Here is a 16,183-nt window from a genome sequence, read left to right as displayed (position 1 = left end):
GCCTCCACACATACTGCCCCTGCCATGTACATACATGAGCATTTACACACACACACACACTCAATCTAGCTATTTTCCCTACATCCTAATCTGACAAATATTTTGATATAGCTACATCACTAAAGTAAATTTTATAATGTGCAATATAATTTTAGTGCTTTTTATTTATCAGAAGTTAAAGCTATGATGCCTGAGGGCCTGCTTTTTTGTCCTACTCATCTACTCATAAAAGGGTTTTAAAATAGCTCAGTTATGTGATGAAGTTCTGCGATGCCATTACTCTAGGTAAGCAAACTCCATGTCTATATACACATCAATTCTGTATTTCCAACAATTCTAACCAAATGAGCACATAACACGCACATATTTTTCACAGATGGCACTTCATTTAGTCTCACAACCATGTTATAAAACCAGTGTGTAAAAAGCACAGGTTTAAAACTAATCTTGGAGGGATGGGGATAGAGCTTGTTGGCAGCATGCCTGCCTAGTATGCTAGCCCTGGGTTCCATTCATAGCACTTACATACTCACAGACACACGTGTCTGTCTGTCTGTCCACAGCACTTACATACTCAGACACACGTGTCTGTCTGTCTCGCCCCTCTCTGTATGTCTTTGTGATGTGTGTGCATTAACAGCTACAAGCAACTTGAGGGGATAATTCTTTTACTTTGTTTCTAGTTTGCATTTTCCCCTTTCTCTTTATTCAAGAAATTACAAAGAAAAATACATGTTCTCTCAAGACTACTCTTTTTCAACTTTTGACTTCCTAGTGTAAGACTCGGCAATTAGAAAATAAAGCACTAAGGGAATGATTATGCCCCTGAAGTAGAAAAAGCATAGGCAGGCCCCAAATGCAAGGCTGGTCATTTGAAAGTCCTTTTGGGTTGCAATTTGAATCTGTTTCCAGGGTAGAGCACAGTTTATTTAAATAAGAGTATTGCTAAAAGTGGTACCATTTATTCCTTAGGGGGGCAAAGAAGGAGAGTACCATGTTGGACCGATTGCTATTAAGCTGCGTGCCCCAGCATCCTGCTGTTTAGTGGGAACAGCATCCGGTGCCTCAGTGGGCTGTGTGTTAAATGAGTGAGGCCCTTGGAAGAGTGGCTAAGACACAACAAGCATTCAGGCGTTAGGGATTAGGACTGGGAATGTGAGAGAGGACCTGCAGGTGGTGACGCACTACACAGCCTAAGTGACATTCTTGAATGGGTGCTCAGAAGGAACTCAGTAACTGCATGCTGTCAGGCGACTGTCTGGTAAGTGGGGGTTTGCAAATTTCAATGTTTCTCTGTATAGGATTTTAACATTTTAGCCACTCTGTGCAATGTTTCCTTATACATGGGCCCCATAGATGTTCAATTATGAGGGCCTTATCAATAGTTAATATGTTAGAAATTAAAACAGAGCCGGGTGGTAGTGGTGCATGCCTTTAATCCCAGCACTCGGGAGACAGAGGCAGGCGGATCTCTGTGAGTTCGAGGCCAGTTTTGTCTACAGAATGAGATCTAGGACAGGCACCAAAACTACAAAGAAACCCTTTCTCAGGAAAAAGAAAGAAAAAAATTAAAACAGAAATTTATATATATAAATTTATTCATTTGAAAATGGCAAATCTATTATATATTGCTATAAATTAATTCTTATATTAAAATAACTGTCTTTCCAAACCAAAAAGAAAAAAAGGCACAGAGGGTTGATGTTTTATGCTTTTGTTAATCTTTTAAATGTCCAGCTTAAACAGTGGCTTTTCATATCTATAATCAATCTTTTGTAAAATGTTTTCTTATATTTTTCATCGATAGCTGAAGTATATGAATAAAACTCTGGCCTCATACAGATGTGCAGTTAGAAAAAGAAGTATTTTATTAGCTTTTCTTCTTTGTACTATACTAGGTGTATTGAACATAAAAAGCCTTCTGAAGGTTGGTTGCCATATGGAGTCTTATTAATGAACATTTTTGCCATTTGTAACATTCAAATCCCTAGTGAATTTTGCACTTTGAACGGACACCATTCCATGCAGAGTGACTATTCAGGAGGAGCTACTAGTTTACTAAATTACACAGATCTTTCAACTGGTGAGCTCAGGTGTTAAACAGTATTTTAAAATCATCACTGAAATCATAACATCTCATCAGCAAAGCTGCTAAGTATTGAGACCCCGTCAAGTTCATGATGGTAGTTATGAGTCTAAGTGTTTTCACTTGAAAGCTTAATATCAGTGGCAACAAAGATTGACAACTGTTCTCCTGAAGAGTCAGGTTTACTTTGTACGTTTAAGGAAATGTCTGCCCATTACCCTACTTCTGGGTAACCAACAGTCTGTCAGCTGTTCCTTCACAAAGACCATACTCCAGGGGAAGACGTGCTGGCTCAGCTTGTAAGGAAGTTGCTTTTTCTACAGAAAAACATCATACTTCACTGTCAGGCAGAGGTGCTTCAGACACATTTCCCACTTCCTCATGTGAAACTTCAAAGTCGGGCATATCCAAGTCTCATATTGAATAAAGTTAATAATTTTAATGCTTCAACAATGACATTTACCTAATGCTGGTTCCTTTTAATTTTGTTTAAAACTACTGCTGAATTACAACGAAGGACTGCAAGGATGGTTTTATACCATTGCTGTCAGGATTATGCCAAAGTACGTAGCGTCCACTTTAGTACTTTACTGTCCACTGCTCTGAACATGGATAGGAAAATAATTGTCTCAAGGGCCGTCAGGATTAAAATTGTTAGACCACAAATGGCAAGTATGATGATACAATCTCAAAACAAAACAAAGCACCAAGCTGTCAATATGTAGAAACAAGACAATTCAATCCCTAGCTCCCATCAGATTCTTAAATAGATCCCTGACCCAAGGTTTAATATAATTATAACTGTGGTTTGGAAATTGAACAAAATTCACTGTTAAATACCAATATCAGTTGGGTCTTAATGACATCTGCCACAAAATAAATTTCTTCTCTAAAAATATTGCATAATATAGAGAGGAAATGACCCCCAAGAGCCACAGAAATGATCTTTCCGTAGCTCTACAAGCCTTTAGAGTATTTAAAGGGAATTGAAAGGCATTTTAGATACAGTCTCTTGTCATTACAGTATCCATAAAGCTTAAGTATGATTATTACAGATAAGTGGGAAGAGAATTGGTTTATGACTTTTCACGTAATATTCTCCCATAGCACACATCAAACTAATTACATAGTTATTTGTGTGAATATCTAATTTTGTCTCTCATAGCAGACACTGAAGTTCCCGGAGGGATAGACATGCTATTGATTTTTGTACCTTTTCCACCTTAATAGCAGAGTGCCTAAAACATAAAAGATCCCAAGTAAACATTTGCTGAAGCGATGAAGTAATGCATAAATCAGCCATATGGATGGGAGGGGGAAAGAGAAAACATTATAAGCAACTACAGATACATATCAAGAACATTTCCCACCAACCAGGGAAAGTAGGTACATGACATCAGACAGCAAATGTACACTTCTGGTAACAGAATAAGGATCTTCTGTCTGAAGTGGGTTATAGCTATTCATCCAATGATTTCTGAGCACACCTATGTGCCAGGGACTTTATGATGACTGAGGTTGAACAACGTCCGGGACAGTTGTTTAAAAAAAAAAAAAAAAGACAAAATTTTCATTCATTTTAAAGAATGTTAACATTTTAACATCTATGAAATATACATACTTCTTGCAACCAGTATCAACAGTTTAAATGATACTGTTTTTCTTTCTAAGCAAGGTCTCTTGTTATCAATAATAAATTACTTAGTCATTCTGTGAGTACAAAAGGCAATGGATACGTTTCTAAAGTGTTTTTTTTTTTTTTTTTTTTTTTTGGTTTTTCGAGACAGGGTTTCTCTGTGCAGCTTTGCGCCTTTTCCTGGAACTCACTTGGTAGCCCAGGCTGGCCTTGAACTCACAGAGATCCGCCTGGCTCTGCCTCCCAAGTGCTGGGATTAAAGGCGTGCGCCACCACCGCCCGGCCACGTTTCTAAAGTTTTGTTCTGTTAATTTTAAGAAAGCACACGAAACAGGTCAAGACTGACATCTAGTATACTTCTTAAATCCATGGGTTTTGTGGGTATATTTTTAAAAACAACGTGAAAGGTCCTTTGTTAAAAACAACGGCAACACTATGAATGGATTTTGGAGTCACAAACCTTATTGAACCATTCAGGGCTTTTCTTTTTAGCTAATGATAATGTTGTAATAAATCCGGCTAGCATTCCCGCTGCTGCTGCAGAACCGAGGAAAATTCCACCTGCCAAGAATTGGGAGAAGGTATTAAAAATAAAGTTTAAACTAAAAAGATTTGCACAAGTAAGTCTCAGATGCTTTTATAATTGCATTCAAAATTTGAAACATCAAGGCTAAGAGGCTCCTGAGAAAACCTGCGTGACCCAATGATCTCTGGTTCCTGGGGACACTCTGAAGCACGGTTCTCCAGGGCTGAGAATGGGTGTTTTCCCTTCCCCCGCCTTCTAGGACAGCAGCGCGAAGTTGCTCCAGAGAAAGAAGAGATAGTGGCAATCAGAAAAGGGCAGGGTGCAAAGAAAATCTATAGAGAGGATGGGTAGATACAGCATGGCCTGGAAACTAGATCTGCCCGCCCCTGCCCAAGGAGACTTCACCTGACGAGTGACGTATGGGCCCTACAGGCTGAGTTCAGGGTAAAGCCCCAAATAGGGCTCTCAGGGCGGAATGAGTTCGAGAACGCCCCATTCCAGCGCAGGGCAACCATACCTTTAATCAGGAAGAGCCGATCGTCTGGGGACGCTGGAGCCTCTAGTGGAGAAGGCTCCCCAGGCCCAGAGCCCGCGGTCTCCATGTTCAAAGTCTCCTCTACCGTGTCCGTTTCCAAAGAAGCCCGAGTGGAAACGCAAGGGAGAGAGAAGACAGGTTCCGCAGCAGTCTTCCCTGTGCAACCCGAAGACGGGTCCGGTTCACCGCGGTACCCCCAATAGTCTCTGTGTCCCCAGCCCAGAGCCGAGGGCGGCGACCTAAAAGCCCACCTCCCTGAGAGGATCACTGGGCTTCTTCAAGGCGAAGACTTGTTGGACTTTAGTATGTTTGTCTACTTGAAAGAATACTCAGCTCCGACTCTAGGAGGCAGTGAGGGGTCACAGATGGAACCGGGAGCCCAATTTCCGCCTGGCTTGGCTCCTGGAGCTCCGTTTACCACGCAGCCTTACACTATATCCAAGGGTTTGGCCCACGCTAACATGCCACGATTCTAAAAGGCAAGCTCCCCGTTTCTTTCTGAGAAACTTCGGAATAGTTGTTACTTCAGATTGAAGTGACGTGCCCAGTCCTGGAAGAGAACCAGTCTGTTAGCTCCAAAGAACACGCCTTCCTGACCATCTGATTTGCCCGCCGGCAGTGGGCGCGCAGGGCTAGCTAACTGAAAGAATGGTACCAGCCCAGACTGCAGAGCCTGGAGGTGTGCTCTCAAGGCTGCCCTGGGGTTGCTGGGAGCCTTAGCCTGCAGGCAGGCCTGATGGTTACAGTCTGGGAGGATGACATGCCAACGGCGATGGATTGAGTAAATGACCATTGAGAGAAGGAGGCCAATGGGAAGTAGCAAATGTTTCCAGTCTCTCAGGGGAAGACAGGAGACTCATGACATCATCTTTTTAAACGAAGCCAGCCCATTTACCTCTATCTTTTTCTCATCACTCTAGGGCATGGGCTTCTTGAGGGTGGAGGTGGGGATCTATACTCATTTTATATTCCCCTGCTCTTAGCGTATTATCTGGTCATGTATAATAAATGGGAGTCAGAAGAATGAGTAAATGAATGTATTGGGTTTTACAGCAGTTAAATGTATCTATTAGCTCAAACCTGCATTCAGATCCTAAAGCACTTCCCATCTGTGTGAAGTTGGTGTTGTACAGCTTCTTCTCGTCACCCCATTTCCCTCGTTTATTAAATATGGAAACAATACCGCAAAGGATTTCTGTGAAAACTGAATGAAGGTGGGTGTGGGTTTTGTACATTCCTCGCAACCACTTGGAAAGCTGATACAAGTGGGTCGTAAGTTCAAATCTATCGTAGGTAATGAAACAAGACCCAGTTTCTTTATTTTGCCCTTTTCTTTCTTTCCTTTTATTTATTTATTTTTTTATTTTTTGAGATGAGGATGTGTGGTGGAGTTAGCATGGTGTCTGGCACAGATAATAAATGTTCTAATTGCTGTGACCATTGATCCAGTAGTTTCTTTCACATTAACCTATGAAAAGTTATAGTTGCTCAATTTCTCCCATGGGAGATTTTATCTCTGAAAGTCTGGGACAGCATGTGGATTCTGATGCTTGCCTGGGTTGAGGACCACTGCTCTGTTTCTGTGTGAGTGGGGTCACATAGAATGTGTTTGGCCTTTGGGTTCCTTATAAGCCCAGTTTTAGAGTCTGGGGTGGCCTGTTCAGAGCAGGCAAATGCTGTGCTAACTTGTTCAAACATGAGAGGACTTACACTTTTTCTTTCCTATCATATAATAGTGACCATGGCTGTTAGCATACCAAGTGCTTCCTAGATGCCTTTGCTATATCTTTGTGAATCCCCATTGGTCGAACCTTTGAACTGTGAGGCCTACTAGGGAGCCCTAACGTCATCAAGAGGTGTGCTCAATAAATCCAGCTTTCACTAATCAAGAGGGACCGTGGGATCCACAGCTTCGCCTTCTTCATATCCTTGTTCCTTTCAAAACAGCATTCAGGTGAGTCCCAGAGCAAGTGCCAGGCCAGCCAGGGCTACACAGAAAGACTTCATCTCGGGGGGGAAAAAAAAGAGTGGTTTTGTTCTGTTACCTGTTCTCATCACGACGTGGATGAGAAAGGACCCTGGCCCAGAGTTGTGTAACCTCTTCATTTGCATGGGTGGGACAGAATCCACCTTATCTGGGCCAGCAGATTATGACTGGAACCTCCAAAGCTGAGCAAAACTAAACCCTTTCTCTTTGTATGTAAACTAGCTCAGGTGTCTGGTTGTGGTGATGGAAAGCTGGCTAGCAAAGTACAGCACGGCACTGAGTGCTTCAAATGGTTTCTTTCATCGAATCCCCTCTAGAAACCCAGGAAGAATAATGCACTCAAGTGCACCCAGCTGTTGAGGGGGCAGAGCCTGGTTTTCAAAGCAGGGTCTTCCTTACCTAATGAACAGGTGCTCTTCACCTGAGCTTAATCACTGGCGTTCCCTGGAAGGGCTTGGTGGTCACAGGCTGCTGGCCCCATCCCAGAGTATCCGAGCCAGTTACGGCCTGAGAACTTGCATGTCTATGAATGGAGAGCCCTTTATGATTTCTTTTTGTATTTTTGCTGTGTCCCACCAAAAGCACAAATGAATTTTATTTTAAGGACTATATTGCTGTTTACCATAAGGACTTGAAGAGACTGGTTTGGAATATTAATTACTTCAACAATGTAAAGATGTGTTACATTTGTTTATGCTGCATTTGTTTAATGTTGTAAAGATGTGTCGCTTTGCCTGCCTAAGGCACCTGATTGGTCTAATAAAGAGATGAACAGCCAATAGCTAGGCAGGAGAGGGATAGATGGGGCAGAGAGAATAAGTAGGAGGAGGAATCTAGGCTCTTGAGGAGAGACGAGAGAGTGAAGGAGAAAGAGAGGGAGTTGCCCAAGGCTAGCCAACCAGGCAGCTGCCAGCCAGGCAGACACATACAGAACAAAAGAAAGGTAAAAAGCCCCGAGGCAAAACATAGATGAGGAGAAACAGGTTAAATTAAGTTGTAAGAGCTTATCTTATGCTGGACGAGCATAAGATAAGGCATTCATACTTGATAATAAGTCTTAGTGTCTTCATTTGGGAGCTGGTTGGTGGTCCAAGAAAGCCTGCTGCAGGAGACTATATTTAAATCTAGGGAACTTGCAGAGTCCTGTGCCCCAGAGCCTGTCTCATTGTGTGAGTGCCTTCAAACCCTGTGTGACCCCAGTCCAGTTTTATAATGATGCTGGCACTGTGTTTGGCTCCGTAACAGCTTTCTGGAGCCTCAGAAGCCCTTAAAGATCAAGGACAGGAATTCCTGGCTCTCTGACTGGGACCACATTCCAGGCATCCCAGTGAGAACACTGAAAGGAAACATTTTTTGAAGATAGTGTTGCCCAAGGTCTTCCGTGTCCACAGCGCACACCATCAGGAACTTCAAGTGCAAGCCGATGGGCTGGTTTTATGAATTTTTAAAATTTATTTTTGTTTTCATTTGATGTATGTATCTATCTGTGTGAGTATATGCTGTGTGCATGTGCATGTGCATGCACACACACACACACACACGTCCAAGGAGGCCCAAAGAGGGTGTGAGATCCCTTGGAGCTGGAGTTACAGGTGGTTGTAAGGTACCTTACATGGGTGCTAGGACCAAACAGGTGCTTTGAAAAGCAACAAGGGCTCTTAAACCCTGAGCCACTCCAGACTCCTGCTGCAACTTGTCTCTGCAGGAAAACAAGAGACAAGCTCCATATAGGTGATTTACAAGTCTCTGGAGCAGTCTCTTGTTGGACGGGAGGCTTTCTCTCTACCCAGCAGGACAGACAGCATTTCCTCAAGGGGGAGGCAGAGGTGGGAGAGTCAAAAGGCACCAAAGTGCACCCTGAAATGCCAGCGTAACTGTTACCTCAACAGATTCTTGATTTCCATTTAGAAGCATCGAATGAGATGGCCTGTAGGAGGAGGATGCTGGGAAAGCGAGTTTATCCACTGTTGTTACTCTGGTGTTAGACTGAGTCAGCTAAAAGTCCACACCAGCAGGGGATCCGACCACATTCTTATCTCAAACTCTTTGGCCCCTGAAGATTCTGTTTCAAATTTCAACAGCTAGAAACCTTTTGGCCTCGCTGTTCCCAGAATTTTGGAAGCCTTAGCTAGGTTCACACCCTGAAACTTCTACTCTTTCCTCTCATCAGTTTTTAAGATACTTATTTGGAGTTTCAGTCATTCTGAGTTTAAAGTCCGAAGCAGAATTATTTTCAAAATCCAAATTGGGACAAGTCAGTTTTAGTGCTGCTTGATGTGAAATACTTGTGGCAGCTCTGGGGCAGAGGTCGCTAAAAGTTATTGCCTAATTAAGGGCACACATAGTGAATAGACCTGCTGGATTTGAGTCACTAACCGAGTTTCCTGTGAAGGAAAGGGGAAATGAGTTTTCTACCTGTAATTACTCGGCTTTCTACCATAATAAGTAAAATACTGACTAAAGCAACATGTTAATGTAGTTACGTAATGTTGGGAAATATTATATCAAGGGATGCACATTGATTTAGAGAGAGGGAAAAAATAAAGGAGATGTGTACTTTAAAATACGTACTACCTTGTATAAAAGACAAATTTTCTGGTTTAAATACAGGTTTCCAGGATAGCTCATCAAACTGGATCCTGGTGAGAACATTCTTGGAAAGCAAGGAGCTGGAAGTATTATGTCATGAGGAGAAAGCCTGACCTGGCTGGTGAGCCCATGTGGCACTCACCTCCCCCTTCTCAGGCGTCTCAGATTCTTTCCAGTATTTGCACCAGTTCCCAGGGCTGTATCTACCTTGCAGTGCACTACCACAATCAATACGGTGCAATATCAGCGGTAAGTACAGCCATAATTCCCCTGGAGTGAGCTGAAGCCAGAAGTTCATTATTCACTTCCGGTATCTCCTTACTTATCTTTCAGAATCCCATTCTGTAACCGTCCCAGATTGACTACTATATCTGTCTTCATCACGGTAAATGAAAGATGCCATTGCAGAGTCTTTCTTTCCATTTTTCTTTATTGCAGAGTGTGTCCTTCCTGGCTCTGTCTGTGAGATCAGCTGTATTGTTACTCTTAATGATCATCCAGGAATCCTCTTGACAACTGTTATAGTTCATAATTCACCAGATAATTTCCTTCAAAAGAGCGATACGTACCATTTCCTTTCACGGCGCTTTCCTACCTCGTGTGAGGATCTGTTGTATGGGACTATCTCCCAAGCCAAACTGCCACCATCTTCAGTTCTACTGAACCCCATCTCAAAAGATCATCACCACTGGGCCTGTGGACTATTTTTAACCTCTCATAGAAGGAGGGAGGAGGGGGAGGCGTGGAATCCTAACCTGAGTATCCAGGTGTAGCTAGAGTTTTCCTGCCTGACCCACAGTCAGGACAAATCTCTCTCACCTGCCAGTCCCACAGCCGCTCAGACCCAACCAAGTAAACACAGAGACTTATATTGCTTACAAACTGTATGGCCGTGGCAGGCTTCTTGCTAACTGTTCTTATATCTTAAATTAATCCATTCCTATAAATCTATACCTTGCCACGTGGCTCGTGGCTTACTGGCATCTTCACATGCTGTTTCTCATCATGGTGGCAGCTGGCAGTGTCTCTCTGACTCAGCCTTCCACTTCCCAGGTTTATTCTCCTCCTTGTCCCGCCTGGCCACTGGCCAATCAGTGATTTATTTATTGACCAATCAGCAACACACTTGACATACAGACCATTCCCGCAGCATCCAGGCATCCCTCCTAACCAGTTGTATGCAATCTTGCCCTAGTTACATGTGGTCTTGGGGGAGGAGATAGATAGAGGATATAGACGGGGAAGAATGAGGGGATGGGATTCCATTGATGCAACCCTGGGGAAGCCATCATCCTTGCTGTGTGGATATTTTAAGGTCCTCTGTGATCCTGCCCAGTAAGCTCACTGGTTCCCAGGGTGAGCTCTGGCGCAGTCAGACCTCTTTGCTGTTAAATATCTATGATCTCAACTACGTGTGTAGCTAAGTGGTTATTGTGTAGATTTTATTTGTATTCATGATTATGTCCTACATGATAGAATAGAGATTATAAACTACAGAAGATACCTGGAATCCTAGCACTTGGGATGTAGAGGCAGGAGGGTCAGGAGGTCAAGGTCACCTTTGGCTGCACAGTGAGTTCAAAGCCAGCTTGGACTACTTACGATCTTGCATCAAAACAAAACAAAGTAAGCTTCTGTCTCGTGTGTGACAAAGGACTCCACTGTTGACACTGACGTTACTTTTCCTACTCAAGGCGTGTGTTTTTCAAGCATCCTTTATGGTCCTAAGTTCCGAGTTTGCTCTGCTGAAGTGCAGAAACACAGGACTTGGCTTGTTGGACCTTACAGAGCCAGGCCTTAGCTTTTTAAGTAGTAGGACTTCCTTAGAACCGCCTTTGTTGATGATATTTGTTGTAACTGAAAGTCTTGTACTTTGGACCTCTGTAAGTAAAGGGTGGTTTGCTCCTGGCTTAAAAAATCCGCTTCAACTCTGAACATCAACGACCACACATGAGGCTAAGGAAGGCCAGGAGATAGGTATGCATATGTACTAAACCTGGTCTGTGTGTGCTCAGAATGCGGAGGACACAGCAGGAGAAGAGCCTGGGTCCTAGAAGTAGGTGTAGCAACTGGGATCTGGGTTAAACACCTAGAAGCAAGTAGGCTTCTCCTGGGGGATAAAGCTCTTGTTAGAGAGTCAAGGCAATCGAGGCTGTCAGCCAAAGTGTTCTTCTGGTGAGATGAAATAGGATTTCTAAATAAATAATGCGGTGGTTTAAAAGAAAATGGCCCCCAAAGGGAGTGGCACTATTAAGAGGTGTGGTCTTGTTGGAGGAAGTGTGTCACTGTGGAGACAGGCTTTGAGGGTTCATATGTGCTCAAGCCACACCCAATGACACAGTACACTTCCTGTTGCCTTCTGTTCAAGATGCAGCCAACACCACGTCTGCCTGCATGCTGCCATGCTCGCCACCATGATAATGGACCGAACCTCTGAACTGTAAGCTGCCACTTCAACTAAATGTTTTCCTTTATAAGAGTTGCCATGGTCATGGTGTCTCTTCACAGCACTAGAAACCCTAACTAAGAGAGATAATATGGTGTCATATATTCAAGGGCAGGGGAGAGAGTTCAGAATCCAAGCAGGACTACTGGTGTCCCATTGGTTCATAGGTAGCAGGTCCCAACCCTAGGCAGAACTGGTGACCTAGAGATGTTAATGCTAGGTATTTGCAAGAGTTAAGATAATTGCAAGATACAAATATAGCTGAAATAGCAAAGCAACCACAAAGAGCTTGGTTCCAAAATCCAGTTATCAGTCTTAGAGAATGGGAACAGAGTCAAACAGATGCTGACATTGGGTCCAAGGCCCAAAGGGAAGCCACGTGAGAAGCACATGCTGATTAAGGCCAGGGTGAAGGCTGGCTCAGCCTCACAAGAGTGGAGGATACAGGAGATGCAGGGGACAGACAGGGCCCTTCCCTGCAGTTGGCCACTTGTTCATCTGCACGAGGGGGCATATGTGGGCCTGAAATCCAGCTTGCATTCTGTTCACCAAGCCCTGTGCTCTGGAGCTGGGCTGCATGTGGAAAAGGACACCTTTTCTGATTCACAAGACATTAACTCTTGGGCCAGTATTGGCTTTGGGGGAGTGCTAAATTTGTATTCCAGGGCTAGAAGCTTATTATAAAGTCAACTGTTAGGGTTTATCACTGTGATCATTGTGTCCTATACCTCAAATGTATTTTCATTCTCTGTCTGTCTATCTATCTATCTATCTCTCAAGATTCCACAGTGTTCATTCTAGAGGCTCAGAAGCAAATGTTGAATTAAAGAATCTACTCACTGGGTCTTAGTGGTTTGTACACAATGTCTCTTCTCAAGCTACTTGAATTTTTATTATTTGGGTGGGGGACATAATGTAGCCTTTGGGTAGTTTTTTTTTTTATTAATTTTGGCTCACCAGGCATCCTCTGCATTAGCAGAGAAGTGTCTACAATGACTTCCACTGGGGCTGCATGCTCCCAGTCTAGCAATGCTTGGTTGCATTTGGGCTCCCCGGATTTACTCTTGCTTGTGGAGTGATACCCCCTAGAATATGATGATACAGCCTCACAGAATATTTCAGTCCACCATAAATTACATGCCAGCCAGACACTGGTGTTTTATTTAGGTCAACTGTGCAGGGCCCAATGCCTTTTTAAAAAAAAAAATACATTTGAAGCATTTGATGGATTCATTGCTGAGTGCACTATAAATAAATGCAACCTCAAATTCTAGACAGTGAAAATGATGTGTGAGGGGCTACATCAGAGCCAGCTCTGTGAACAATGACCCTTTCAAGGTGATAGGGGAAAAAAAACCCTGAATTGGTTGTTGGGAATCCAAGGTCAAGTCCACAGCCCTGCCCGTGACAGGGATCTGCCTGTCCCCATGTCTCTCAGTATGTGTTCTCTTTTCTTCCTCTGTAATTTGGGGGAAATCATATAGCTGACAGCGCTTGCCAAGTATCTTTTGGCATCATGCCAGTTCCTGAAGTTGCCATGTGTTACCTGAAACACACACACACACACACACACACACACACACTCTCTCTCTCTCTCTCTCTCTCTCTCTCTCACACTCACCCACTTCCCTCTACACCTCACAATATTTCCTAATCAAGTAAGTCTGACATACAAAATCTAACAGATTTCTTACCCAGGGCTTCTCAGAACCTTCAGGGGGAGGATATAGGAAGCCACAATCATGTCATTAGACCGTAGAAACCTTGGTTCAGGGGCATCTCATGGCCTCATGTATCCTTGTGTGTAGTCCCAGAAAATACAAAACTAGTTGATGGCTAGGATTCCTCGAAGTCCCCAACCTCCATGACATATTTCTCTTTTACGAGAGAGAGAGAGAGAGAGAGAGAGAGAGAGAGAGAGAGAGAGAGAGAGAGCTCACCCCCCACTTCTCTCCCTCTTATAGCTTCTGCCACGTCTAATATTCAGAGATGTCATCATTCTGCAGTTTTGTTTTTTTTTTTGGGCCAGGAAGGTGGTGGGAATAGCAAAGGCCCGATTTCATGAAGGGGCTGAAAACTGTTCTTCTAACTTACAAATACTGTCTCTCTTTCCCATATCAAGTCTTTGAGATTTTAGTTTAGAGCTATTCAGATTCTAAGGGAAGATCAAGTTTTATAGGGGGGATGGCCAGGCAAAATAATCTACTCCATTCCTATCAATTAGGAACAAAAATGCAGTCCCCAAAGCATGTTCTAAATAGTGGCATTGAGAAGCCAAAATAGGCTGATGCACGGTAGAATTAGATGGCCTATTTCAAGCCCTGCTGTTATGTTTATCCTTATTTGGCTGCTTCTTCCAGAGTTGCAAGACTATGGTAATGAGAATGACCTTGGATCCTGCAGCTGATCATCTCAAATCCAGGAAAGATTGTGCTTTAATTCCTTTAATCAAAAACGTAGCCACAGGCCCATCATGCTTTGGGGAGGTACGTGCTTCTATCTTGTACCTCGCCTGAATTCCCCAAGTGTTCTTTCTACCCTGTGATGGAAGCAGTGCACTATGTTAAATCCAACCACATCCTCAGCTTCTGAGGAAAACAACCGGAGGCAGCTTCAGGTACAGAGGTCCTCGGGTCTCATCACACGTGACCCACTTGCCCTGGACAAAGCAAATTGATCAAAGTCACCACCAGACCCAAAGGCAGTCCCCTGTAACCCAGCAACTCCCCCCAATGGCAACTATGTGCTTTGGGGACCCGTTAGATCTGTAATGTAATATCCTGGCTGTGCCTTCTGTCCTGCAGGTCTATCTGCTCATCTCTCTCTGAGCGCTTCTGCAGTTGTCCTATGTGGGCTCCTGCTCAGATCTGCTTTCTCTGCTGGGGTGGTTTGCATAGGCACGGACCCCATAGACTCATGTGTTTGAGTGCTTGACCCACAGGGAGTGGTGTTATGACGAGGTGTGGCCTTGTTGGAGGACATGTGTGTCACTATGGGGGGTGGGCTTTGAGGTCTCATATGCTCAAGCTATGCCCAGTGTGGCTCACAGTCTCCTTTTGCCGCCTGTAGATCAAGATGTAGAACTCTCAGCTCCTTCTCCAGTACCACATCTGCCTGCATGCTACCATGCTTCCCACCATGGACTAAACCTCTGAAACTGTAAGCCAGCCCCAATTAAATATTTTCATTTTTAAGAGTTGCCATGGCCATGGTGTCCCTTCACAGCAATAAAGTCATAACTAAGACATTTGATTTCCAAACTTCTATAGTCTTCTCCAGGAATCTCACTGGCCCTCCTGGAATCTTTGCTAGAATGGGGAGACAAACCCTTCCTCCTGTAAATTGAATCATGTGATTGGATCCTTGCATACCCACACTCAGAGCAGGCCCAGGAAAGCAGGCAGTTAACATACCAGCCATGCTACCTGCTTCCCCCATCACACATTCTCTGGAAGCCAAGGTCCTCATGAGGCCATTCAATGGTTGACTCTCATTTCTCGTATCACTTGTGGTTAGTTTGGATGCCTCTGCTCCACACCACACCCTCTAGTCCTTTGGGAATTCCATACCCAGAGTCAGATCTTCAGGTCTTTATTTGGCTCTGTGCACCCTGCTCTACTCTAGGCACAGCACCCAGGATGGACCATGTGATGGACAGGTCTGGCAACACCAGTGTGCAATGGAGTGCAGCAAGTCTGCATTCCATGTAGTACACTTCCTTGCCAACTTTCTTAGCATTATTAGTAAGGCTGCCTTTGAAGCTAGTGAGCACCTGGTTTCAAAGGATGACTTACATGTCATGGAAGGTGACACTTAAGACCATACCACAGTCTCTCTCTTTAGTCGTGGCCATTTCAATCTGTTGATAGGCAACTGGCACCTAGCAAACTGAGACTGGATCGGAACAATAAGTAACTGAATGGATTCAAGTGTATCTGATAGGAAGGCACGCAGGGTATTTCACAGCAGTGGAGGACATTTAAAAAATGTATTATGCAGTTGTCTAATATCTAGGGAAAATTTTGATTTGTTCTTATGGGACAAAGAAGCCATTAAATGGAAGAAAACACAGATATATATTAACCAGAATATATATATCTGGGGAAATTTCTAATCATGAGCACAAATAAATAAATAAATAAATAAATAAATATAGACTAATTTGTCTATATAAAAATCTGGAAAGAGGAGAGAGAACTGATCTTCCAGAAGTGGGATTATAGATAAGTTCCATCATGCCCTGTCTTTGCAGTACTGAGATGAACCTCAGGGCTTTCTGCATGTTAGGCAAGCACTCTATCAAATTTTATTTTTTTAACTGATATTTTTGCAGTGTTGCGGACCAAACAGAAGACTTTATTACATGCTAGGCACATCC

General features: G+C 43.5%; 1 protein-coding gene and 1 long non-coding RNA gene across 2 annotated transcripts in view; one reads left to right on the top strand and one right to left on the bottom strand.

Moving 5' to 3' along the window:
- The window catches only part of Tmem242 (transmembrane protein 242), a 29,996-nt gene extending 25,018 nt beyond the window's left edge, over positions 1–4,978 (bottom strand). The window contains exons 1-2 of the mRNA XM_052750904.1: positions 4,766–4,978; positions 4,183–4,283 (exon numbers count right to left, since the gene is read on the bottom strand). Of these exons, the coding sequence (XP_052606864.1) occupies positions 4,183–4,283; positions 4,766–4,850 (186 nt within the window). The 5' untranslated portion in view covers positions 4,851–4,978. The remainder of the gene's footprint in view (positions 1–4,182; positions 4,284–4,765) is intronic.
- A 149-nt stretch (positions 4,979–5,127) lies between these two features.
- On the top strand, positions 5,128–12,669 carry LOC128118353 (uncharacterized). The gene is made up of 4 exons (XR_008221167.1): positions 5,128–5,997; positions 6,520–6,737; positions 9,381–9,608; positions 9,693–12,669. It is a non-coding gene; the product is annotated as an uncharacterized LOC128118353 (long non-coding RNA).
- The last annotated feature ends 3,514 nt before the right edge of the window (positions 12,670–16,183 follow it).

The sequence above is a fragment of the Peromyscus californicus genome, unplaced genomic scaffold (genome assembly GCF_007827085.1).
Source record: "Peromyscus californicus insignis strain IS unplaced genomic scaffold, ASM782708v3 Scaffold_22__1_contigs__length_63687245, whole genome shotgun sequence".
NCBI lineage: Eukaryota > Metazoa > Chordata > Mammalia > Rodentia > Cricetidae > Peromyscus > Peromyscus californicus.
Note: the sequence above shows the minus strand (reverse complement) of the source record. Positions and strands in the feature narration are given on the sequence as shown.